Source organism: Pieris rapae, chromosome 11, assembly GCF_905147795.1.
Source record: "Pieris rapae chromosome 11, ilPieRapa1.1, whole genome shotgun sequence".
Classification (NCBI taxonomy): Eukaryota; Metazoa; Arthropoda; class Insecta; order Lepidoptera; family Pieridae; genus Pieris; species Pieris rapae.
Window position 1 is genome coordinate 4,148,602 of NC_059519.1, and position 27,568 is coordinate 4,176,169.

The window sequence follows — 27,568 nt, forward strand, 5'->3', positions numbered from 1 at the left end:
GGACACAAACTTTCTTACTGCACCAGATAATTTTATATTTAATTTAACATAACTTATGAGTAAATTGAAAGTGATTTGAAAAATATGAACCCGAATACAATTGTCTATTTCCAGAAAGACATTCAGGTCTTTGATAACAATGATAAGGATGTTGTTGTCCATCAACCTCTCAATCAAATGCTGATACTGTCATGTCAATTCGTCAATGTAATGTGAATATCTCGAATAAAATTGTTATAAAAAATATATTGTTTGCGGCAAATTCTAGTAGTAATATAATGAATTAATGTAAAACAATGATTTATTATTTCCGTAAGGCATAGTGCTACACTTTTTCAATTACTAAATCCAAGCAAGCATGGCCTTTACTGCCTTCTGAAAAATTAATAGATTACACATCCAATCAGATTGTCAGGCGTCTACGACAATGATGTATTATGTAACTACGCAGTGAAGAAGCGAAGTGAAATTTAACTGGTATATTTTCTTTCTCTGAGATCGAACCTTAGACGAGTTAAACGCAATAGGTCCATTTTTTCAGACTGGCAACATAAAATTAATCAGTGGCCGTACAACCTTTTTAGCTCTGGGCCTCAGATTTCTGTGTCTGTTTCTTGATAAATCTAATAGGCAAGTAGTAGAATCCTGTGCCTAACACACGCCGTCGACTGTTTGGGTCTAAGGCCGGTTTCCTCATGATGTTTTTCGTCATCGTTAGACCGAATGTAAAACACTTAAACATAGAAAGAAAATCCATTGGTGCACAGCAGGGCATCAAACCTGCGACCTCAAGGATGACAGTCGTACGCTGAAGGCGCTAGGACGCTATTGATCTGCAGACACAACCGACATAAATAAATTAATAAAGTAACGTTTATATCGTTTTTGTTGTCATTTTAATTTTATATAATGAAACTGAATATGAGAAAGATAGTTAATTTTGCAGCGTCCTCTAACATCAATGATACAGTGACCTGTCCGTACAAAGTATTCTTGCCAATTCATTAAAACTTTTCTCATGTCTGCCTGTTTATTTGGTAATGGGTGGCAACACTGGCGAAAATGATCTAACTTAGATTGCAACACCATAACCGAGAATTGGCTTTTTTATATTGCATTGTTTTTAAGTTTACCTAGGTAATCGTAATCACTCATTAAAATAAATATTAACGTCTGATATTGTGTAATATTTGTTTAACAATAAATAAATGCCGTAAATAAAATATTAAAAAAAACATATTCATAAGAATTACATATTATTATGGCATAATATGCTTGTCAGATAAAATGTAGAACTAGTGAAAGAAAATATTCTTAATTGCTCTAGTTTTACTGGAGATTACTGCCAACAAGCAAGCTTACAAAATATTGTTATATGTATTAGTTATTAGAGAGATAGGGATGGAGTCTTTAACACAAATATGTAAATACAACGCGAATTTATTTATTTATTTCGATGTTTCGAAAAGTTTTCTGTAATTAATTGCTCAGTTTTCTTTAATATGTTAATATGCTCTTAAAAATGTTTATATGATATGTCAAAAGAATGTTACTAATATTTGCTGAAAAACATCGGCTTTGCTAGGATACAGACTCCGTGAAAAATTTGCCAATGGTCCTCGTGGCGCCATCTATTGTCGGTTCGTAGAAAGAAACATTAGTATTATTTTTAATATTAAGTTAATTCTAATCTTCTAATTTTAATTAAGTATTGGCCTAAATTTTTTTTACATTAAGTCGAATTTGGCTAAAGTTTTTCTTAGATACCAATTAATTAAGAAAATTATACATTATATACGTATGTATTTTTAGACCTTATTTAAAATTATATTGCTTTATTTTTTTTTACATATTAAATCCCCTAGCCTTACACTGTCATTCAGAAACACTTTTTTTTTTACAAATTTACTAAAAAGTCTTAAACATATAAAATTCACATGAACTTAAGCTGATTTTATAATTCTATTGAGTATTCTAAAAGCAAATTGAATTCGATTTCAGATTTTTAAAATAGTTCACAACTTTCTGTATGCACCGAGTTGTGGCAAAGCGCTAGGTCGCATTGCTTAAAATGCAAAATAACATTCTCGAGTTACACGATGGCAACGGCGGTCAGCCTCGTATGTTTTTATTTATCATGTTTAATTAAGCGAATCGTGGCTCGATAGCCATTGTCCGACTTACCTGTTCAACGATTTAAATCTCTCCCCGACCGGTTACACCGGCTGTCCACCTTTTATTTTTAATAATTTATTTACTTCAATATACCACAACACAGATCAAGGCAAAACCTTTGTATACCTCTTAATAACACGAGTACAAATCTTTAAAAAGTTTTGAATTATATTAAAATGTTATTTTCTAATTTAATATTATATTGGCATTTATTATTTATAGGTTGTCCTTGAGTATAATCTGTAAAAATAGTTTTTTGCATTCTGTTCTGTTTTTAAAATATTTTCGCGAAGGATGCGTGATAAAAATCGCATTTCGCGGCACACGTTTGTCATGAGACGCTTCGCGCGCGTTTGCTGTCAGTTGTATACGTCAGTTTACCGGAGGCGGGACGCCAACAAACGACTCGACAAACTTCGCAGTTATTCGGCGCGTTTCGGAGTGTCTCCCTCTTACAGCTGTAAAGCGAGCTGAGTCACACGTTGCTCCATAACGAAAATTGTGTTTTATGCATTAGAATTGTGAAATAACCCCTGGTGAGTTCAATATTTATTTTTGTTTATTGTAATATTAAATAATTGAATGTTGTGTGTTATATAATCGTATTCAGTGGAAAAAAACCAATTCTAACCTCAAATTACATTTCATTCTACAGACGCATTAAGTTGATCAATATTCGTCAACAGATGGCGCTGTATTAAATACGTAATTGATAATATTAAAATATCAACTTGAAAGTAAAAACTTATTTTACGTTGTTATTATTATTATTATAAAGACAATAAAAAATATTTTTGCCGACCCAGCTTGAAATATAACACACACAATTTTTTAAATTATCAACCACAACACATTCAAATTTCATACAGTATTGTCCTGCAAAAAAATCACAAGATAAATTTCTTCGAATGGCAGTTGTTTTTTGTTTGAGAGCATTATGCAACTTCCATAAATCTGTCAAAGAGACGCGTCTAATCTCGCCTTTATGACGAGTGATGCATGGCTGCCATTGTCTAAGGACGTCGTAAATTTTATTTTTTAACCATTACTCTTACAAATATCATAATAGGAGCTTTCTATTCATGTATCGAGTTACACCCGGTTGCTTGATTTAATTAAAATTATTATTTTAGCTGGAACTTAATATGACATTTATGCGTAACAGATTTATCAAATACGTATTCAGTAATTCATCTTTATAAAGCTTGTTACAATAATTCAGGAGGACTGTAGTTAAGATTAGGTTTACCATGTTTTATGCAATAGTAACGGATAAAGTCAAAACTAGATATCTAAAAACGTACCTACTAGTGTTTGAGAAGAACAACCAAAAAACTCCCTTTTTCTGAGTGTAAGTACTTTTCTTGGCTTTAAAATATATTTATTAAAACGTATTAGGGTAATATTAGACCATTAATTTAATTTAAATAATCATAAGCATTTGGTTATTGGCTATAAATATAGCTAATCTATTGAAATGTCCAATGCAAAACAATTAAAATAATGGACATGGAAAACAAAGGGACGTCAGTCGTAAATTTTTGAAAATTAAACAAAATACACGTTATAGCTATAATAATTAATAATAAATCAGCCATGCTAATCCCGTGACGTCACAGGACAAAATAATGCTTCCGCTTTTATTTATATTATTTTATACAAATTTATGGCCTTGGAGACCGCCTTCCGTAATAAAGGCACCTAGAAACAGGTTTCAAAGCTCATGATAGTTCATGTTTAATTTTTTTATTCATAACAAAATTATTTAAATAGTAAACTATTCAATACTTATTTTATTTTATTTATGTTATCTTTGAGAGTATGTTTATTTTTTTAAACCCCTATTAGCGATGATACCAATATCTACCTCAGTTAATACATATAATATACAATAATTTGGGTTTTACAACGACCCATATATCGTCTATGTTAAATAATACCATAGACTCGTTATCACGGTCACAGATTGTTGTCAAAATCTTAATCAAGCCGAAAAGTCTACGTAACATTCAATTGTTATTTTGTAATTTATATTTTGATATTGTAACAAATGTTTATTTTAAATAATAATATTATCTTTCCGTACTTTATTTAAGCACATAAAATAATTAGTCCATACATATACAATTTTATATGATTTTAATTACGTACTAATCAATTTTTGGTAACAGTTTAGCCAAGCCTTAACGGTGTCAGAGTGAAAACTCAGAAATGAATTATGTACCGATGTAATGGGCTGGAATACGGAAAGGTCGCTCGTGATATTCAGACAGATGCGCTCTTCGATTTTAATCATTATGTTTTTCTGCTGCACTAATAATAAAATTATTAGATTCTGAGTTTTTATTCACATAGAACTCGTTAAAGTTTCATTATTTTCGTTAAGCTTCACAATGTTAGACATCGACAACTTAGTCTTTACTCTATGAAAATATGTCATTTATCTGTTTGAACGTTTGATTATTTTCTTAAGTTATTAATTTTATACGTTCTAGTACATGGCATTAATAAGTTACCACAATGGAGGTCAATTCCCTTTTTTAGTTATACACAATATTCTATTTATAATTTTAAACAATGTTATCTTAAATTCATGTAGTATCAAACTACATAACTGGGTATCTAGCAAAAGATTTTTTTTTTAATGCATTCAATTGAGGCATAGGTACATTTATTAATTCGTTTCTATTCTCTCTATTTAGCTTATATTTATTTGTTCAAGATGTATGTATAAAATTCTTTTTGCGATCATTTTCCCAAGGCCCTGTCTGATTATATCATAAAATCAACATGGCGCCAATTCATATAATATTGACCTTTTGACCGTACATTCTACAACTAGTTTAGCGTCCGCTGTGTCTCTTTAATATTCATTACAACTATATAAGATAATGAAGGTAAACATTTTAAAAATTCTATTTTATGACAATTGCATTTAAATGTATTCTATTTGATTATCTGTGTATTAATTCCCTCAAAGCTATGTGTTATTTTTGATCGCTATGTGACTCTCTTAGAGGCCTTAAAATGAAGAAAATTCATCAATTTTCTGATAAAAATACATAATGGTATATACAGTCTTCCATTGAATTAAGAGTTAATGTGAAACTAGCCCTTTGGATAAATCGTGAACTTATTCGGACCTTTAAATAAAATTTAACTCACTACAACTTTTTCAGGGCCTACTGTATCTGTTTTATGTAAATCTAATAGGCAAGTAGGTCAGTCTCCTGTGCCTGATACATGCTGTCGAATTAGTGGGTAAGGGAAGCCGGTTTCCTAACGTTTTCCAACACCGTTCGAGCGAACGTTTAATGCGTACATAGGGAGACTCCCTTGGTGCACCGCTGGGATCGAACTTACGATCCGAAGGTCCTACACGTCGCACGCTAAAGCCTCAAGTCAAAACTGGTCTTATTCAGATCTCTGCCAGTTTAAAAACAAAAACGTTTAACGAATCTGTCGTCTGATACTCTTCAAAAATATTACATAACACTATTAATTTACACATGTATCGATTCAAAATAAACCTTTTTTATTGAACCCGACATAAATAAGATATGTTATTTTAGCCAATATATCACTTGACAGGTGGTAAACGGATGGAATCCCTTGCCCCTATCGTTATATACTTAAGGATTATAATCGTTTTATTCGTTGATGTTAATCAAAGTCCTGAGTTTGAGCCCCGACATGCACAGGATGCTTGCGCAATTAACTTTCGATTAATTATGATGTCGACTGCATCGATTTGTATCGATTTATTTTGAAAACGTAATAAACAGTTTAATCTTCTTACATTGAAATACCTTATAGGTAATATTGGCGATTCAAATACATACATATTATACTGTAGGGGTACATTATAATAATAAATTATGTCTAAGACAACACAAACTGTAAGAAGGTTTTATTTAGTTAGCTTCAGGTAGGTTGTAGAATTTTTGGTTTTGTTAGGAAATAAAAAAATATCGTAATAGTTAACTTATGTTTAATTATAATTTTATATAGGGTTTTAACACATGCTTTAAAATAATTATTTCTTATATGAATGGAATATGGACACAGTGAATATCTTCTCGCTCAAGACTGCTTGTACAAAATTTTGCATATTCACGCCGTATTTAATATAAGTTTTTGTAGGGTAAAGCATATCTTATTTTTATATAAATAATAGAAATAAAGTCGCGTATAAACATGTTACAGATAACATTATTTCAAATTATAGTATAACAGAGAAATAACATTTATATCGTAATTAAATTTAGCAGCCTGTATACATTTGGCGTTTGATCGGCTTTAGGCACTATGTTCAGCTGTCACCTTACGTGATTTAGATTTCCCATAATCGTTATGAATGTACACGTTAAATGTCATTTATTTTTGTGTGACAATGTCGTGATTTAAATATAAAATAATTTAAATTTACATTATATTGTATTTATCCTAAAAATTATTAAAAAATTTAATTGGGCCGTGTAATAAGTAACGAAGGCTCCGTTACAACCAAAGGCCTGCAACGTATTCGAGAATCCTGGTATTATTATAATTTTTTTTCAAAATTTATACTGCGGGAAGTATTCCGCCGTTGTCTTGAAGTCTTTTTGAAAGAATCGAATTACAATATACTACCGTTTATTTATCGTCAAGCAATCAAACGCTATCTAATAATCATATTTTGCTGTTTAATTTATCTTGGCCTGCATATGGTTCATAAATTCAGACGTTCCAATTCCTTAAGTTAGCTTACAGCCGACAACTGACCGTTACTACAGGTGCATTATGATTTACCACACAATCTTAATGTTTCGCTTATAAAGTTTAGGTTATTACTTATTAGCGCTAAGTATAATAATATAATATATATTCTGTAATGTAAACAACGCCATCTATAGTCTAGTGGAGATTACTAATTCCTGAGGTTGATGCCCGGCTATATACAAAATTATTTCTTTGTACAATTGATACTGGATAATCTGGGATCAAAAGAAGGGTTTTAGACCTAAATTAAATGACGCACAATAAGTTGGACCTTAAAAAATATTAATTATACAGGTGCAATGTATGAACAGGCATTGCTTCATACAAAACGCCATCTCGATTTATTAAATTAATTATTGCATTAAATTTGACATTTGGCATAGAGTATAAAAATATGTTCTGTGTCGAAGTGAGCGTTCGTTGCGTCGGCGTCTGACGCGGCAAAGCGCTAATCGATGCGCGCAGTGCGCTGTCTTCCGACGGCGGCCATTACGCACCTTTATGACCGCCCGGCGCCGCCCGCGCCCCGCGCCCGCTCTAAGGCGAATGACGAATCAATATGCCGCCAACCGACTCAACACTTATTTATTTGACACGATTTATTAGCCGAATGCTTGTAAACTTTTATGCGGCACAGAGGGATGCTTTATGATGGACACGGTAGTGATAAAATTCTATGTTTTCTGCCGTCTACTTTTATTGCGATTGGAGCAGATGTCTGCCGTTGCTGCGGTATTATTCGTAAATTTTAACGGCCCTACGTGTCTGTTCTATCGTTTAGGGTGTCTCGATTTTGGACGTGACGGTCATCTGTGGAAATCTTAGCTTCTTGTTGGTTCAGACTTTTAACTGTGGCTTTTTTCAGGCTACGTATTTTAGAATAATTAATCTTTGGCTAAAATTTATTGTATATGCCAACTTATTATTGAACTCGTTTTAATAAATCAAGTGTAGACAGATATTGATCGTTTGTATGTCTTCTGTATAAATGTATTTTAACTACAAATCTACTTAATAACAATTTAGTAGAAATAAATACTGTGACGGAAGCATGTAATTTTCACAAATATAGGAAGGAAGGCGCCGTTTCCGGCCTCTTTTGATGGTTTTATGCTAATCGCGGCTATTTGCTTTCTTTTCAGCGACAATTATTCACGGTTGCGGCCGCCCTTTAAGAAATTAACGCTAAGATATACATAGAATACAGAATAAATAAATGGAAGAATAATTATAGAGCGAATTATTTGAATTTCATTTGCACATGCCAAATCGTATAAGTAAGAATTTTAATCATGACGCAAGCTTTATATTTGCGACACGCTAGATTAATCCAAACTATATACTGTATTACATCAATAATATACTTAATATTCTCAATTGTTTCACTTATGTGTGCATGCTTTATTTAAGGCGGAATATAGAAAATGTTGGAAAGAGTTTACCAACTCCAATTATTTAAGTACTTTTTATTTAAAATCTACTTAGTTACAAATGAATGGTGTGCGCAGGCCACAGTTTCGTGTACATAACAGACAGGCGACAGGACAAACGACTGGAGTCTAATTAATTTCAGAATAAAACATCACCACTCCTATTCCGTTCTTCGTTATCTTTTTATGCCAAAATCGCATTCGTGCGACTGAGTGACGCTTTCAGTTGCTATTTTCAGTGAAATTGTCAACAAAACTGTATATTTATACTGACATACATACAGAACAAGGATTTCTGATGCTTTTGCACTAATTCACACATAGCTGGATTAATTCCAACTAAATATGTCTATTATAAAACTGAATAATAACTAAATATTATTTTTTTGTTAAAGCTCTTTGTAAATGTTTCAGGGTACGCGTTCTATATAAAATAACTACTAAACCTAAAAAAATCTGCAGAAATTCAAAAATTAAAATTATTCACTCTGTTCAAACATAACAATTAGTTTTAGTTTAATCTAGCAATCGCATTTATGTAGCATGTAGCGGTATTCAAGTATGTATATGAACTTCCTAAATATTCTGCAGAAACCCAAACATTAATTCCAAAGTACTAGCTCTACTCAAAACTAACAATTGATTTTACTTTAATCGCATGTTATATCTTGGCTGTATTAAGAATTCTGCTGAAATTGAAACAAACCTCCAAATGCATAACAGACAAACAATTCGAGGCTAATCCGACCTTATCGTAAATTGTCACTTTATGACGTGCGGAGCGATGGAGGGGAGGCTAACGGAGTTTTCTAATTTCGCCCCCTGCGCCGCCCGCGCCCCGCTAATTCGTGTAAGCAGTTTCTGAACGCGTAAATGTTCCTACTTCACACGTCAACAAACCTATCGAGCCGTCGAATAAAGCCTTATCACAAGCGGATAAAGTCGCTTTTGTTTGACGCTCCCCAAAATGTGTTTGTAAAGGAGTTGCGCAATTTACATACATTTGTTTGTTGGGTTTTTAAATTGTGTATTAGCCGTGCTAATTGCATTTGCTTAAACGTGCCTCTTTAAAAAGTTTGATCGTTAAGTGTAATTGTTTATCAGTTGTTTCTGCAATAACCTCATAAATATATTAATTAAACTATGTCAAAAATCAAATTATTCCTGACATATTCGATACAAAAGAACGCTAAACTGAACCTTGCTTCAACGGCTAGTTCTGCACTAATTTTGAGTTTTTTTACATTTAGATAAATTTTCCATTTACTACAAGATTTTTTTTAAGTAGGTACCTTGTATTTTAAAATGGTTAATCGTTTATAGCTAAGAAGCGCGGGCGCAGCAATTAATACTCTTCATTAAAACGATTCTTCAATTATTAGTTATTACCTTGAAACACCCGCCATATTGTTGAGTATAATAACATGGGAGGCTCTATTGACAAGTATTGATGTTTTTAATCAGATCTTAGGATAGGGCATTAGTATGCGCGCTTGATTTGTGGCCAACCCGTTCATAATTATTGGATTTCGATTTATATATAGTTGAGCTGTCGTGATTTATGTTATTTTTGGGGCCCTCAGGTACGCGATGCGTCATTTCAATACTCGCATAGACACACGATCACATCCATTAGAGTCCCGGGAGATTAGTAATGTCGTATCGAGTAATGAGATGGCGGGAAATATTGGAAATAACGCGAATAATGAAGATGTAATAACGCAGCTGGGACGGCCCACGGCCCATGTCCCGACGCGGGTTTCCAGTGTGCTCATTCTTATTTGTCACGTCAACGAAGCCAAATATGTTTTTGTTCAAAAATATTTGAATAGAAGTCATGTTGGCGTTATTAAAAAACTTAAACAAAAAGTCAAGGAGAATCTTAAGTCGTTCGTTTTGACATACTCACTTTTTTAAATACATATAATAAGAAGGATTGTTCTGTGGTAACAGTAAAAAAAATCGCTGAAGTCTCATTAGCATTGTTATTTGTCAAACATACTTCAAATACTTAGTAAAAACCGTTTGAATTGTTTATTTTACGTTGTAAAATAAATGCTACTGCTATAGGTGTAATTAAATCAACTATCTTTGCGTTACCAACATTTTCTCCGAGTAATGCAATGTCGCCGAAATGATGGATTAACGTCACACGAGAATTTCCTTTAAAAACGCAAACAAAGAGCGCGGTAAAATTGCATCCAGCTAATATTCCCTTGCCAATCATCTCCACGAGTCAATTTTCAATTTTCCCTCTTAATAAGCACGTCACAGCCTCGCTTGCGAACAAAGACAAGTTTTTGTTTTTTATTGCGAGCGTTTGAAACCTATGACATTAATTTTTCATTAATTATAAAATGTTTATTTCCTAACTTTTAGTGTCTATTAAAGAGCTTATCTTATTCGTTATCTAAGTCTGTCTGATAAGATCGATATGTGTCGTAACTTTGCATAGCCTCATATAATTTAAATGTTTTGCAATATTATCAACGACTTTTTAAATAGCAAAATTATTAAAATTTTATATCTGATTAATAATTAATTACATACTTCCAAAATAAATTATTTTATTATATATATGTACCTATATGTATTAATATATGTAATATTATATGTCAATAATTTTACTTACTTGCTCTGGTTCATTCTTATCAGTCGCGCATAAAATATAACGAAAATTGTTCTGTTTAGTTATCTTATCTACTATGTACATAATTAAGAATCATTATAACTTTAGTTTTCTAAAATAGATACTGTTCTTAAATTTCGTATGAGTAGCATAGAGCAGAGTGGCGCAGTGGAAGCGTGCTGGGCCCATAACCCAGAGGTCCGTGGATCGAAACCACGCTCTGCTATAAACTTTTTTATTTATTTTACTATACAATAAGAAACAACCATAAACATTTTCTTGCAATTCAATATTTGTAATACATTCTCCAACGTTTATTTTTTTAAAGATAAATCAATAGTATTAAATATGAATTTTCTTATCTAAGTACTTGTGCTTTCGATACTCTACGAGTAAATTGCAATTTTTAAACACACAATATTCGTAAATTATCAGTGTGGAAAGTACCTACTTATTAAAAGTTTTAAAAATGATAACCATTAGATAGAAATTACGAGTATCAATCCATTGTACCAATTAATCCAGTGAGTTCCTTTCTCTGGTGATCTCCTTATGCCTACAAATTAGCAGTAAATAAGTTTAGAAATAATCTATGTAATTGCGAAGGGCCGTGACTCGTGAGTTCGAGTTCCAACTCCATTAGCCGGCCGTCGCGAGAGATTTATGTCTAATTGAAATCTTGCAGTTATTGTGCCACTGTCTTGATTTATTCACCACATCGTTGTGATCCCATCAATTTAGACAATTCACAGATTTTATATAAAATTCTTATTAATTTCCTCTATGTTATTAAGAATTCTTCCGTCTGACGTGTATTTTGTATTTCAACAATAATCAGTCAATAAGGCCGTTATGAAATATACATCAATATCTTCCTTTGGTATCAGACTATGTATTGTTGAAACACATTAGTTAGGTAGGATAACATTGAAATAGGTATAATACGACAAATAAAATGACTCATATAATATAACTAATGAGTATTAGTAGTAGTAGTACTTTAGTAATATTTTTTGATTTGCACAGCGTCATTACTATTCATTCAAAGGATTGCTCATTTTATATCAGTTAGCAAAGAACTGTACTATCCATTATATCATTTTGATGTTGCTGATGGCGTATTATTCGTGTTAAAAGTATATTTACATTCAAAATACATGGTATCACTACCAATCTTCATTTGATAGCTGACGGCGATTTCTCAATAGTCAATACACATTCACTGTATTTATGTATGCAATTGTCTTATATTCTTCGTAAAGTATTCTCTTTATTACAGTATTTGATTAATCTAGAACTCCCCCTTCTACAACATAAATTGGGCTAATTGTACTTTTGAGAAATACACTTCCGTCTTTTTCTGTCAAATTGGGTTTATGCTGGGATGAAATGCGACAGGCGAGGACTTTTGAAACGGTGCTAATTAGACCTACACTTTTTTTATGAATAATGGGGTTCTATCGTTTATCACCGGTCCGCTGTCTATCTTTGCATATGAGGAGGTACCTATGTACTTATCTATCTTGAGGTATATATTCTCAACTAGCCTTGTATATGGAATCGGCCTTACCTTTTTTGAAAAGGGCAAGAAAAAGCACCTTATGTTAAGTGATTTTTTTTATAGAACAGGGGGCAAACGGGCAGGAGGCTCACCTGATGTAAAGTGATACCGCCGCCAATCTACACTCTCAATGCCAGATTGGTCGCGAGTGCGTAGCCGGCCTTTTAAGAATTGGTACGCTCTTTTCTCACGAGTTTCCGGCATCAAACCATTTACTTATTTTACTTATATATATTGATTATATTGTTTCTTCTTTATTTTGATACCTACAGGTTTAACTAAAATAAAAAAAATATGCGTAGTAACAAATAAAGCCCACATAATAACCATAAGTGGGCAAGGCATGAGTTAAATTGTAAAAAGACAAGAGCACATCAATAACACAGAATAATATAACGCATCGAGGTATGCAAAAAGGTGCATCCATTCCGCAATAAATCCGTAACCACGCCTAAATCTAATGAGAACTATAATTGATTCCCTCCCTAGCACTGCTGTTACTTGTATGCACCTTGAAACTTATTTTAACTGTAACTGGGATAGTATGGGGTAAGTATCCATCTATCTGTCTAGATACAATTTTGTAAGACCTTTGGATAACGCATTTTACAGATATTGCTCATAGAGTATAGTGTTTTGTCATGCATTTTTATTTTTAATTGACATGAAATTGATAAGAACGTAATACATATAAAAATATACATGCGGCGACGGTGGTGATCTATAATATTACTAAGTTTAATATTTGAAAAAGCATCGAGGTTAAATCAAGGTATCCTTTTTTTATGTAACAGGAACACATTGCCAGAGGGCTCGCAAGTGCGTTGCCGGCAGTTGTGAAAATATCATTTAAGTAGTCATTGAACCAAGTATCTACTTACAAGTCCTCTTATAATATTCCATGACATATATGATTTATATTATTAATAATTTAAATACAACCTAAGCAAGTTATCAATAAAAATATGTATATTAAATGAAAATTTTTGATTTTTTTGTTGTCGCTATTTTGGTTTATAAACATTTTATAATGTAAAAGACATGTTTTAATGTGACTTGTATACAAACAAAATTATATGAATTATTCGATTATTTTTGTGTCTGTATTATCTAACTTGTAAGATTTAGTGAAGGCTAGTTGGTCAAGTGTAACAGATCACTCCCCAGGGAGCACCTGATTCATTACCGAGTACTAGCATTCTTTATCACCGCTAAAATAGCTATCAATATTAACATCACAGTCTAATTTCGGATTTGATCTTATACACTTTTTTCAAAGGCTGGGCATCTGATTTATCACCTACAATATATTTAGACTTGCCTGTTTTGCCTTAGTAGATTTCAGACTGTTCTCGAATAAGCCAATCGCAAAACGAAATACAAGTATCTCTATAAATCAAGAATCGCGCAAAACGTCCAGGTAACTTATCTTAAAAATTGATACCAATAAATTAGGTGCGGCGCGAAGATTAAGTATTCTGTTTTACCAATCAACCGAGGCTTCGGCTTAATGCAGGAGATCTGTATCTGTTACAAGTATATTACACACACAATGCATTGAAAAAGCTGCCTATCCGTCATTGGTTTATGTGTACAGCCATCATTATTCTACGTCACTGGCCGAGAGAGGAATCATTATAGTGGCCAATCAGGGACCGTCGCGCGCGCACCCCGTCGCGTTCTTTATGCCACGCATACGCGGGAATATATCAACAATTCAAAAGGGTTTACGTATCTTGAATTCGTCATCGTTAGACTGGCTCTCCCAATAAATAATAGGTATGTCGGTTGAAATGGACCTTTTTTGAAATGTGTCTGCATCGCTGCTGGGACGGTGATTTGATGTTACGTCTCTTTCAAGTTTTTTTTAATTTATTTAATTTCACTTTCATAAGGCATTTATTCAACAAGTTTTACATAAAAGCATCTTCTGGACTGGAAAAAAAGATGTTGCGTATCTAGGTTATTAATTTAAGTGTTTTTTTAGACTAAAATTAAAAATGCCAATAATTACTATAACTAGCTTCGGTTTATATGTGTGTAAAGAAATAATTATATTTCGTTTAGGATGTTAATTACATATATGTCATTTGTCAGAACTGACGTTTTATTCAATTGTAATATTTAGAATTTGTTAGTCTGTGGAAAGAGATGCGAGGCTTTTACTTGGAGTTTTTAAGTTCATTTCGGATTTTAATTAGGATTTAGATTAATATAATGGTTTTGAATAATAACAAACTCTAAATATTACAATAATATATTTAATTTTCAGTTTTTTTGTTTCAAAACGAAAATTGTTTTAGCAACACATTGGAGTTTCATTTATAAGTGTGGTAAAAACTGTTTTAATGTTATAGCGATATCTTAAAATTCATAGAAATAATGATCAGTTTAATAAAAAAACTCGTCATATTATATTAAAAGTTAAATAAATCGGGTCATGCATAGGGAGGTGTCCGCTCACGGTTGCATTGTTTCGCGTCACCCGCGTCTCCTCGGTCGAAGCTGAAGGTGACGGGCGGGTCGATCGATTGCGACGTCGTTATTAGGACGACAGCCTTTGACGACGAGCTATCAACGCTCGGTGGATGGCTTTGTTTGGAATATTCAATAATTTTGTTTACAATTTGAATAAAAATGTTATAAAACCTCGGAGGTAGTTGGATCACGTTTGGTTTGACCTTCAATACAATATTTATATGAATTCTAATTTTATATGTGCATTTTAAAATTTACCAAATAATATTTTCTTGAATAATATATGAGATTATTTTGCCTTCCAGATGTTAATTTTATAAATCTTCAATGTCAGGAGATTCTTAAGTAATAAGTATTTTTATTTTAGTTTCACGCAATCTTATGAGCTATGTCAATGATGCATTTCACTATATTTTATAATGATCCATCCAGTAGGTATGACCAGGCCGTTATATTTTTGTTTTGACAAAAATGTCAAACTTCCAACTTTGCTATAATTACGAGCTTCCAAGAACGCTGTTGTGACAATAATAATGACACCAACAAGACGGCTAGTCATTTGTCATTCCGTCATTTGTCAGCTGTTTGTCAACCACAATGGTGTCAGGCGACACGATTGACACGCGTCACAAAGGTCACCGCACAGTCAACCACCCCAGTTGTGATCATTTTCTATTGTCCATTCTATGAAAAATATCCATCTGAGAATGTTGTACACGAATGAATTGGCATTTATTTTGTAATTATCATAAAACATATAAGTAACTAGTACTATTCTAACCAACTTATATTTCTGTTTCATAATCTTTTCTCAATCTAATAGTAACTTGGGAGATAGGTGATCAGCCTCATGTCAGATCAGGTGTTTTTTAAATCAGCCTCAGATCATATCAGTTTTTTTTAAATCAGCCTCCTGTGTGGGGACACGGCGACAACTTGTTGGGTCTAAGGCATTCACGATGTTTTCCTTCACTGTTCGAGCGAATGTTTACTTCGCACATATACATAAATCCATAGTGCACAGCCGGGAATCAAACGACTTTAGGGGTGAGAGTGGCAACCTGAAACCACTAGGCTAACACTGCTATACTAGACTGCAACCTTTATCTGGGTTTCTATTAACAATTTTCATGCGTTAATCACGTGCTTTCTGTTTGACGCGTTATGATTTGTCTCTTTCTGTTCTAAGAATAGATTCCAGTTATCATATATTGGATATTTAAGTCAAAAAAGATTCACAATCTATAACTGTATGTTACAAGTTACAACACAACAATCATTGTGAACATACATACTGTATATGTATTATAGTATATGTATATGTACTATAGTAGTAATTATTCCAAATACATAATTTTATTCATGTAACTAACATAAACAATTAATATACACAGTATTTACAATTTTTTTACCTACATAGTAAGAATAAAAATAATTCAACAAATTTAAATTGTTTGGTCTCAATGGCAGTATACCTTTAACGCTGGCAGGAATTCCTTGTTGTATTGCGACACTTATTCCTTGAACGAGGAATGCACCAGCCCTGAGGTCAGCGGTACATCTACTGGACCCATCTCTGCACTTGAACCCCACGGGCCACGGCCTAAGAGTCTATAACTCAAAAGAGAACGAAATCGATGTTGGTTGAAAGACTCTTTCTTATATTATTGTATATTTACATACACGCGTCATCATCAAACATCGTTAAATTTCCGAAGACCGAGTTTACTTTTATATTATTTATAACAATCTGCCTACGCCCCTACGATATTACAACGATGCAGATTTTCATTTAACGGTAGATAGGCAATTCCATTTCATAACAGACAATATTTCTAGAAATAGCAAAGTGATTAATAGCTTAAACTAATGTCATATTGCAGCAATTCCCTTCGTTTGCCGACCTAGTTGTCAGCAAACAATAATCAAATTCTTTCATAACTCACTCCGATTTAAAGTTAATAGTGTGATAGATGGTCTTATGCAAATACTGGGTTATATCGAAACAAAGTTGTGCAGTAATGAGGAGCTCGACAGTTGCGGGTCGCGATATTATAGTACATCACGAAATGGTAGCGGTTGAGTTGTTTCAAGTAACACTTTGTCCTAGTTACCAACCTTCTTGAAATATTCATGCATTATGAAAAGACATTATTTTTTTCAGATGCTGTCTCCTCACGATGATGATGACGACAACCACTTGTGTATCAAATGCAACGCAACTATCGTGGGGCTGGAGAATTATGTTAAGCACCGAAAACAGCGATGTGGAAAGTTGAAAAATGTTGAAAAATCTGTGCTCCCTATCGATCCCTTAGAACCCTCATACAGTCTCGGGGCAGATGTTTTCTTTCAATCCTTAGAGCTCCAGAGTAGTGTTAAAAAGTCTTCCTCACTATCAAGACTTACTCCACCAACGCCTATCTACAAAACTAGTTCAGATCGAAAACACACGCATACCAACCCATCAACGTCACGGGATATTCCGAGAATGAGCCCTTTAGAGAATAACTTGAGAGGAGAAGATTGGATCGGTGGTCACAGCTTAAAGCTTGAAACTAGTGAAGATAATCAACTGAAACTCATTAAAGCAGTGGCAAGGATTAGTGGAGCAGCGAAGAAGGATGTTTCTACCCCTACCTATAACATCAATGCATACAATGATTTTAAAGACGACTTAGACGTATCAGATGATTCCGAGGATGAGGATGAAGAAGAAACTGCTCATGTGGAAAAATGGAAGCCACCACCAAATTATACAGGAGGTAAATGGCGCCCTGCATCACCTGATCATGATGACTGGGAACCTTTGAATATTGATACTCACGAACGCGACGAAGACTATGACGCTCCACCTCCAGATCACACAAAAGGCAAGTGGGTGCCGGGACAAGATAAGACTCAAATAATGCAAACCACGCTTCAATCTAAAGGTTCAGTACAGTACTGGTGCGGGCCTTGTAACCGTCGCCTTGGTTCTAGAGCTATTTATGATAAGCATCTAATGTCCAATTTACACATGAGAAAAGTGCTTCCAGAACAAGAACTTGAATTCGCTGGACATTTGGAGCCCTTTAAAAACGTCCCGGAAAAGCGTACTACCCGTTCAGCATTTCTTAATATAGAATTAAGTCCCAAGAAAAAACAAAAGCTATTAGAAACTAAGAACATTTCTAAGAAGAAGAGAAAACGGAAACCCGTATTTGTACAGTGCTCGGGCTGTAAATCACGTGTAAAACTTTACCTTATGGGCAAACACTTGATTTCACACTACCATTTCAGGAAAGCTACTGATACGAAAAGTGAGGATTATAAACTACTCATTTTAAACAATATGGAAGCTATAGTTCACCAATCACCGTTTCAGTGCAGTCCCTGCAAGTTTTACACGAACTGGCTTTCAAATTTCATGCAACATTGGTATTCTGCAGAACATCAGAGAAATGTAGAGTCTATGAATGGGAGATTTTGGTGTTCATTCTGTAAATTTGAGTGTGAGGCATCTCAAGAGATGCTAGATCACTTATCAAGTTCAGAACATACCGAAGTTGTGGCTGTCATTAACAGATCTATGCCTATAATCATACGAAAGAAGACTGTCATCAAATGTGAAACTTGCTCAAAGGAATTCCGTTATAATATAGAAGTGAAACAACACTGCGATAAAACAGGGCATATGGTTCCACCTTCCGCAAGTGATATGTGTCAAGAGTTTCATAAATGTCAGCACTGTAAGAAGAAATTCAAGTCTTCTATTACACTTTGCTCTCATTTAAAGTCAGAACATAAAGCTCAAGTCTTTTTCTGCATTGTTTGCTCGAAAGTGTTTGATTCGTCTTCCGAAGCCAAGCAACATCGCCAAACCTCTGAACACAGAGTGAGGACTAAAGAAAAGTTAATAGCTCGTGGGCTGTGCTCGAAGGATTTAAGGAAGAAATGCCCGTACTGCCCAGGAAAAGTTCTGCTAAAGAATGTTCTTGAGCTTCGAGATCATGTGAGGTGTGTTCATCCACATATAACGAAAAAGTAAGTAATATAACCCCAATAGTATCTATTTCATAACTTTTTTTATATTTTTATATTTAATATTTTTTTCCTATTATCTAGTGTCTAAGAGTTTTTAAAGCAAAATATACTACATACTACAATGATAATAAATTAGTGTTACACACATACTAGGTCAGCTTTGGTTAAAAAACCATAAGACATATGTAAAGTATATTTTTCAGGTGTTCCAAATGCGGTAAAGCTTTTACACTCCCCCAAGAAGTGACTCGTCACATAAGAAGCAACTCTTGTCAGTTTTTAGAGCCAAACTCCGCGAACACAGCCGGCCTTTGGAACTGCAGCCAATGTCTTTTTACCACAGACTCGCAGGCCGAATGCTTCTTCCACGAAGTCCTCCACACTGAGCCCATTTTTGAAGATAAGGAAACAATAAAATATTCATGTCCATTATGTAATAAGGTGTTCAGAAAGAAATCTCTGCGTGAGCATTTGAGACAGCATACCTTTGAACGGCCGTTCGCTTGCACCATTTGTGGCGCTAACTTCACACGGCAGAGCAGTCTCAGTAACCATGTTAAGACTAAACATGACAATAAAGAACAGAATGTGCCTAAGATCAAAAAGATCATGGACTTACGTTGCCAGAAATGCAAGAAGAAATGTAATAATGAGTAAGTACTATTGCAATAATACGCCTAAGTATAAATGTTACATGACATTTTAACATGACAGATTGGATTTTCTTTCTTTCTTTTGGCACAAAAGTGGTATAAATAATTATTAATACTCTCAATTGTGTTATATTATGTTACCATATAAATATAATATTAAAAAAGAGGATACGGATAAAGATACATTTACACACTTATTTTATGTTTAAAATAATTGAATTCATGTTAAAAATATATATACAATATGTATACGGATAGTCTAAATATGTTAGAGTTAAATTTCGCACATAATAGCACGCCTTTGATACTAAAATAAAAGACAGCTCAACGCACAGCTATGCGTCTACGCAGTTGATGTCAACATCAATAAAGCGCGAACGGCGGATGCAACCGTGTCAACTGTCACACAACTCCCTCACGACTATCGGGAAACATAATTTGACTACTGTGTTTGTCTGACGACGTTTTTATCCGAACGACTATATATCACCGGATGCATTTAGTGACGTTGTTATCGTACGACTAATGAACACTGAGGCGGGAGTGCCAATTTAAATTTATAAATATTAATCATACATTGCTTTTTGCATACAATTATTTGTCAAACAATTTTACTAATATCCGCGATGGAGATATGAATAATGAGAAAAACCGTACTTAATTTCGGAATTATTTCAATACCAAGTTACTAATATTCATCAACGCATTATAAATTGTTGTTCTTTGAAATAATAACAAAATATTCAGTACCTATTTGAGGTACTACTTTTAAGTCCTTACACGGAAGCACGTCGCCGTCCGCCCTAACACTAAAGCAATATCATTTTATGTAATGCATGTGGTATTAGCAGGTTGATGTGATACGCCAAATGGTATATTTGCTTTGACAGTCTCATGAGAATCATCGTATCTATAAATATCGTTTTGATCTGTCCAGTTGGCCGGCATAATTCCCGTCTTGGCCCCTTTCGCATCTCATTTATAAACGTTATTGTGTCATGTTTACTGAATAAATCTCAATTATAGTTCATTCGCGCACTCATATTGTTGACGTGATTCCTTATGTCATAAATTCTTTGATATAACTGTCATTCAGTGTAAATTATATGGATTTTGTTTGTATACTGCCAAGAGTGTTCTAAATAAAAATGTGGTGTCAGGAAACTTGAGTTAAAATAACGACTCGTATTAGATCGATTTTTTAATTAACTGAAAGACTGAAATTAAAAGAGTACAATTAGACTAATGGGTATATAAAAGATAGTTTAATAAGCAAGTTTTTTTTTATATAGAACTGGGGGAAAACGGGCAGGAGGCTCACCTGATGTTAAGTGATACCGCCGCCCATGGACACTCTCGATGCTAGAGAGCTTGCGAGTGCGTTGCCGGCCTTTTACGAATTTGTACGCATTTTTCTTAAAGGACCCTAAGTCGAAGTACTTATCTTAGTATTAACTTGAAGAAACAGCTCTAAAGCCTCGTGAATCACCGCGGTGATTATGGCAAGTTTTAGAATAAGCGCGGAATGAAAGAGCCATTGAGGGCTGCAAACAGCTCCAGATGACCGAACTTGTGCAATAGCTGATGTGCATATCGCTATATGCGGTTAACTTGCATGTCGCTTTAACGACTTCGTGAATCCCGCTTCATGAATCTGGGATATCTTAGAAAATTAGTTTTTGAAGTACAAACCTATCAACATAATTATTTCAGGAATGCGTGGATAACTCAAAAACTACTGAGCCGATTTTTGATCTCGATATAACTTAGTTTCCTAGGAATGTGTTTTCCAAAGGTACACTTACGAAAAGTAATTGGAAATCGACATACATAAATATTATTTATTTCGGAACACACGGTTACCTACCGACTGGGACAAGTACACAGTCGCAAGAAGGCGATTCAAAAATCTCTTACGTACTAGGAAGCAAGAGTGCTGGAGACACTTCTGCACCAGTATTGAAAGCAACAACCAGGCAACCAGGGTGAAATCATGCCTTTCCAGAGAGCCCCATCACTCGATCGGTTGTCTTAGAAAACCTGATAACTCATTTACAAAAACAGACACAGAAACTTGTGAACTACTACTGGCAACACACTTTCCGGGTTGTACGATTGCCAATGACCAGGCTTGGCAACCATACTCAGAAAGAGCCACTGCTAACTCAGACTGGCATGTAGCTCACAAAATAATCACTAGAGAAAAAGTAACGTGGGCAATCAACTCCTTCCTACCATTCAAAGCGGCTGGCTTAGACGGCATTTTCCCAGGTCTACTAAGATGGAGTGGGAACGCTATAGTAGACTATCTTGTCTCTATCTTCCGAGCCTGTATTGCACATCGGTACATACCCTTGCAATGGAGGGAAGTAAAGATCATATTCATTCCGAAGCCGGGTAAGGAGGACTATACCCAAGCGAAATCCTTCAGGCCAATAAGCCTCACCTCCTTCTTCTTAAAAACGATGGAGAGGCTAGGAGACCTGGAGATACGCAGCCAGGTATCGCTATCCAAATTCCTACACCCGAATCAACATGCCTACAGTTCAGGTAAATCAACAGACTCATCACTCCACAACGTCGTGTCTCGCATTGGCAACTCTCTAAAGCTAAAGCAGTCAACCCTTGGTGCATTTATTGACATCGAAGGCGCCTTTGACAAAACTAACTTTACGAGTATAACCAGAGCACTAGGTAAATGTGGAGTACCATCAACCCTGATAGAATGGACAAACAACATGTTAAAACAACGAGCTATACAGTTCACCGTTAACTCCACAACACGAGGCATTGTCGGCAGAGGGTGTCCACAAGGCGGAGTCCTGTCGCCGCTATTGTGGAACCTAGTTGTAAACGAACTTATTACGGAACTAAATGCTGACAATCTTTATACAGTGGGTTATGCGGATGATATAGCTATTCTAATATCGGGTACCTTTGAAAGCACCTTATGCGACCTCATGAGAAAGGCTTTCAAAGTGATTGAGAGATGGTGCAACAAGCACGAGCTTTCCGTCAACCCCTCAAAAACAGAATTAATACTCTTCACAAACAAAAGAGTTCTTGGACCGTACAGACTACCAAAACTCTTCAACACAGAACTCATACCAAAGAATGAAATCAAGTACCTAGGTGTGATTCTGGATAGTAAACTTCTCTGGAACAAACACCTAGAACACAAACTAATCAAAGCAACGATCGCCTTCTATCAATGCAAAAAGATGATGGGCGTGAAATGGGGCTTATCGCCGAAGATAACTATATGGCTATACACTGCCATTATCAGGCCAATGCTGGTCTATGGAGCCCTAGTTTGGTGGCCAAGAACAGAGCTTCAAACGGCAATCACGAAACTCAGACGCTTCCAAAGGCTTGCCTTGTCCGCTGCTAGCGGTTGCATGAGAACTACACCAACTGCAGCAATGGAGATAGCCCTAGGAATCGTACCTCTGGACCTACACATACAGCAGGAGGCAGCACTAGCTGCCATCAGGCTTATGGTATTGGACCTGTGGGGAAAGAATCACTATAGTGCACACACAGCGATTCTGAACAAGGCAATAGAGTACCAACCTCTTATAGCTGCACCATGTGACAGAATCACTAATCAACTTATTTTCAACAGGAACTATCACATACAATTGAGAGAAGAGGAACGTGATCAGTCTACCCTGAATGAGCTACGTATATATACAGATGGTTCAAAGACAGGGTGTGGCTCTGGCGCTGGCATATTCTCTCTTGATCTCAACATCAACATACACCTACCCCTAGGCACACAGAGCTCGATCTTTCAATGTGAATGTGTCGCCTTAACGGAGGCAGCCAGAGCCGTGCAGCGGTTAGGAGTTAATGACTTTTGCATTAAGCTCGTATCCGACAGTGCATCCGTGCTGATGGCGCTCGGAAACAAAAAGATAAACAGCAAACTAATACTGGAGTGTCATGAAGCACTGGAGGCTTTAACACTAACCAATAGGGTTACCTTGCAGTGGATAAAAGGACACAGTGGCTCTCTCGGCAATGATGCTGCCGACGAACTTGCGAGAAGAGGCTCCGGAATGACGCCGGATGGCCCGTATCCGCTCCTTCCCTTGCCCTTCTCGCTAGTTCGAACGTGGATTATCCGGAAATCCGTCGAAATCCAGAATCAACGATGGTCGCATAGTTCAGACTGCAGGCAGTCCAAAATGGCTCTGCCAGTGGTGAACCCACAACTAACTAAGCGACTTCTAAACCTAAACAGAACCGATCTCAAAACAATGATAGGGACAATAACGGGCCATTGTCTCCTTAATAAACATCTATTTGTCCTAGGCGCGACAGACAGCCCCTTGTGCAGAGGCTGTTTCAGTGCAGAGGAATCAGTCACCCACGTAGTCCTGGAATGCGAGGCTGTGGCTAAACAACGTAAAGAAATCCTCGGAACAGTGAGGTCGCTCCGAGAAGCCTGTGAAGTGCCCAGGAGACTTCTGTGCTTCTGGAAGGAGCTGGGCTGGCTTAAGTAGCCAGGGCTTTACGCAAAACGGACCAATTTCGAGTCTAGTTGCGGAAACTGAGCCCACCTACCTTACCTTACCTTACCTTATTATTTATTTCTTACAAGATAACATGTACAGGTAAAACCAATAACCTTATGTTTTTAACATTTTATTGACATTAATAACTGCGCATGAGGTGGAATACTAGGATCATTACGGAAAACATAAAATACTTGGAGAGGTTTAAGATTCTAGAGTTCCACTTTTTACTAAGGTACCTACTCTTCTCTTTGTGTCAAATGGCATGAAAAGAGATTCATGTGCTTTAGTTAAGAGTGAAATTTACTGGTTTGTTTTTAAATAAGATTAACTATTAATATCCGAACCACACCTATTCGATTTCTAATGTTTTATCTAAAGCAGGAAATTCTTTCGGAGGTAAACCGTATGAATCATCCCAGTTTTATGAATCACGAGGAAAACTTTACCGACGTCTTCAGAAGATTCCATTAAAAATGTATATAAAATATGCCTGACCTTTAATCATAAAATCGGAATGTGTATTAAGGAACTATTATTGAGATTTTATGTCAATGTATTATAATAATTATCAGTACAACTTACTTAAAAATACACCCAAAACAAACAAATATTAAAATTATCTAAATCAAAGAATAGCCTAATATTAGGCTAAGCATAAATCCTGGTTGGCGAAAAGTTAAGCAAAACAGTTAGGTAGTCGCATTCCGTAACTGAATCTTGGCGCCTCTCATCGTAGAAAATCACGTATTTTCCGTTGTCAAATACTGTATATTATATTAATAACCTTATTAATGTTTTCAATAATTAATAAAAACAGCAAAGCCTTTGCAAATTGGAACATCAATACCTACCTACACATATTTATTAGTTTATTACAAACTATTAACAATATTAATATTTTCAGAGAGGAACTAAAAAGCCATACAGCGTCATGCCAAGTTTATCAATTACAATGCACCGAAGATCAGTGTACATTCATTGCCAGTACACCCACCCAGATGTTCAGGTACGGGTTTTAATCTACAAATACTGTTTTGAACTGAATAATAAAAATAATTGAAACGATAACAATTAATTAATTGAAGTTTTAACGCCATCTGTGGAGTGATTTCGAAAGCATTTGCACCAAGCACCTTAGTTTGGATATACCTATTAACAGTAATACTAGATGGCGCTAAACAAAACAGTAATTCAAACTTCTAAATTATTATGAATATTTTTTTGAATAGTATAATATGCTGACACATAATATATTATTTTACAGGCATCGAAAGAGCCACGGAATTGCGAAGGCTCATGAATGTTTGGAGTGTAACTTCAAGACAGATCAAATAAGCCATTTAAAAAGGCACTTGGTGACACATAAGGGCCTTAAACCTTATGCTTGTCCTCATTGCACCTTCACTTGTGCTAGCTTGGTACTTATACTTTACTATTTATTATGTAATTTACGTTATTTTTTACTAAATATTGAAACTATACATAAATCTAGAAGAATTTTACAAAAAAAAGTTGTAATTAGACGATTAAAATGTTTGTAATTAGACGTCAAACGCGCCCGCAGTTTTTGGAATGCCGTCGTGTCTGGCATTACAATAGGCCAATTGGGATGAAATGCATTTCTTTGCAGCATACCCATGGTCACAAGTTTGCTTCAAGGGTAATAATCCTGACGCCAGCGCTGATTTATCTATTTATTTTAAGTCTGTCACTGATGTAGTGCTACAAGCTATGGCAAGCTCTATATCCCATACTCTGTGGTCCATTCATGGTAAATCTCGGCCATGGTTCGGTCATTCTTGCAAAGAGGCAAGAATGACCGAACCAGATCTGAAGCAAGAGCTCTGTAAAATCTGGGCTTATGCAATGGCTATAAAGGATCCCGATGTAGCTCTCCATAAAAATAAATTTAACGCAGCTACCCGACCCCTTAAATATTTAAAGCAAAATCGGAACATATTGGCAAAATTGGTGAAAAGCTCGCGAAATTGCCCTCTGGAACCCGAGCCTTTTGGTCATTGGCGAAAGCAACTCAGGGAAACTTTTGTCAGCCCTCCTTACCATCCTTGTGAAAAGAGGATGACTCGATGGCCCATAGGTGACTCTGGGCTTGGTGATCTGATTCATAGGTGGGCCAAAGGTGGGGAAAGTAAGGGAGAGGCATAGGCCGCAAGTTTGGCATAGGGCATCTTTCAAATGCATCTTCCTCATTCGGTATGCCCGATAGCTTATACCGATGGCTGGAAAACTTTGGAACATAAAAGCCCTAGCAGCGTGCTCTAATCCTAGACCCATCAATGCAGGTGTTCTGCAAGGCTGTGTCCTATTGCCCACCTTGTTCGTTCTGCATATTAATGACCTGTTGAATATTCCCTTGCTATGCAGACGACCATCGACACATTATATTCCGGCCATCCGAACATGTCTCGATCTGAAGTTGATAAGAACCGTAACAAACTTGTTTTCGAAATTGAATGGATACTGGAAAAAAATTATGTGTGGGGTAGTAACTACTTTGTTGAGTTTAATCCTGCCTTAAAGACTCAGGTTTGTTCGTTTTCTGCCAAAAAAGATCCTTTTGCCTCGTCTCCTCAACTTGAAGGCGCTCTTCTTCGTCCGTTACACAGCCTCAGTATGCTTAAGGTTGGCATTTCGAAAGATGTCCAATTCCGCAGTCACCTGAAAGAAAAGGCCAGAGAGATTCAAACAATTCAAAATTCGAGCGTACTTTTCCCTTAAAGGCCGGCAGCGCACCCACTAAAAATGGCTGTCTATGGGCTGCGATGACTGCCTTTATAGGCGTCCCGCGACTCGTTTGCCCTCCTATAATAATATATAAAAAAAATTAAGCACAAATATCTTAAATATATTTTATTTGTACAATATTTCATACTAAAGTGTTAAGGCCTGCTTACTTTTTAGGAAAATCTTCGAAAGCATGTGCTCAAAGGAAAAAAGCATCCTGGAATGTATCTTTATCGGTGCAAGTATTGTGAATATGAAACAAATTTAGCAAATGACCTGCGAACTCATTACATTACAATACATTCAAGTGTATTTAATCTAAAAACTGCTATTGAAGAAGTTAAAAATCAATTGATGTTGAAGAACACATAAAAATTCTTTGTAGGTAAAATATGTTTGTATTTTAATAACTTTTACAATAAAACAATTTTAATAAGTATTTGTATAAATGTATATTATTTCATATCACGCCATCTAGTGTTGTTCTCCACACATTTACTTACCGTTGTTTTAAATAAAGTGCCACCTTCTGGCAGTTATCTATAACTTACAAAGATGTATTTAATAAGATTATTTTCTAAAAGCTC

At 35.2% G+C, this 27,568-nt stretch overlaps 1 protein-coding gene and 1 non-coding gene across 2 annotated transcripts; both read left to right on the forward strand.

Annotated features, from left to right (window-relative positions):
- The first annotated feature begins 2,573 nt into the window (after nt 1–2,573).
- On the forward strand, nt 2,574–27,388 carry LOC110999518 (zinc finger protein 90). Its single transcript, XM_022268600.2, has 6 exons — nt 2,574–2,711; nt 17,199–19,060; nt 19,264–19,713; nt 25,141–25,242; nt 25,501–25,654; nt 27,159–27,388. The coding sequence occupies exons 2-6, from the start codon at nt 17,199–17,201 to the stop codon at nt 27,351–27,353; spliced, it is 2,763 nt and encodes a 920-aa protein (XP_022124292.2). The 5' UTR covers nt 2,574–2,711; the 3' UTR covers nt 27,354–27,388.
- On the forward strand, nt 11,150–11,221 carry Trnam-cau. Its single transcript has one exon. It is a non-coding gene; the product is annotated as a tRNA-Met (tRNA).
- Nucleotides 27,389–27,568: the final 180 nt, after the last annotated feature.

Bases quoted from the DNA above. Each gene is read 5' to 3' on its own strand.
- LOC110999518 (XM_022268600.2), top strand. From the start codon at position 17,199: ATGCTGTCTCCTCACGATGATGATGACGACAACCACTTGTGTATCAAA. The intron at 19,714-25,140 runs GTAAGTACTATT...TAATATTTTCAG, and splicing joins AAGAAGAAATGTAATAATGA to AGAGGAACTAAAAAGCCATA. The intron at 25,243-25,500 runs GTACGGGTTTTA...ATTATTTTACAG, and splicing joins ACACCCACCCAGATGTTCAG to GCATCGAAAGAGCCACGGAA.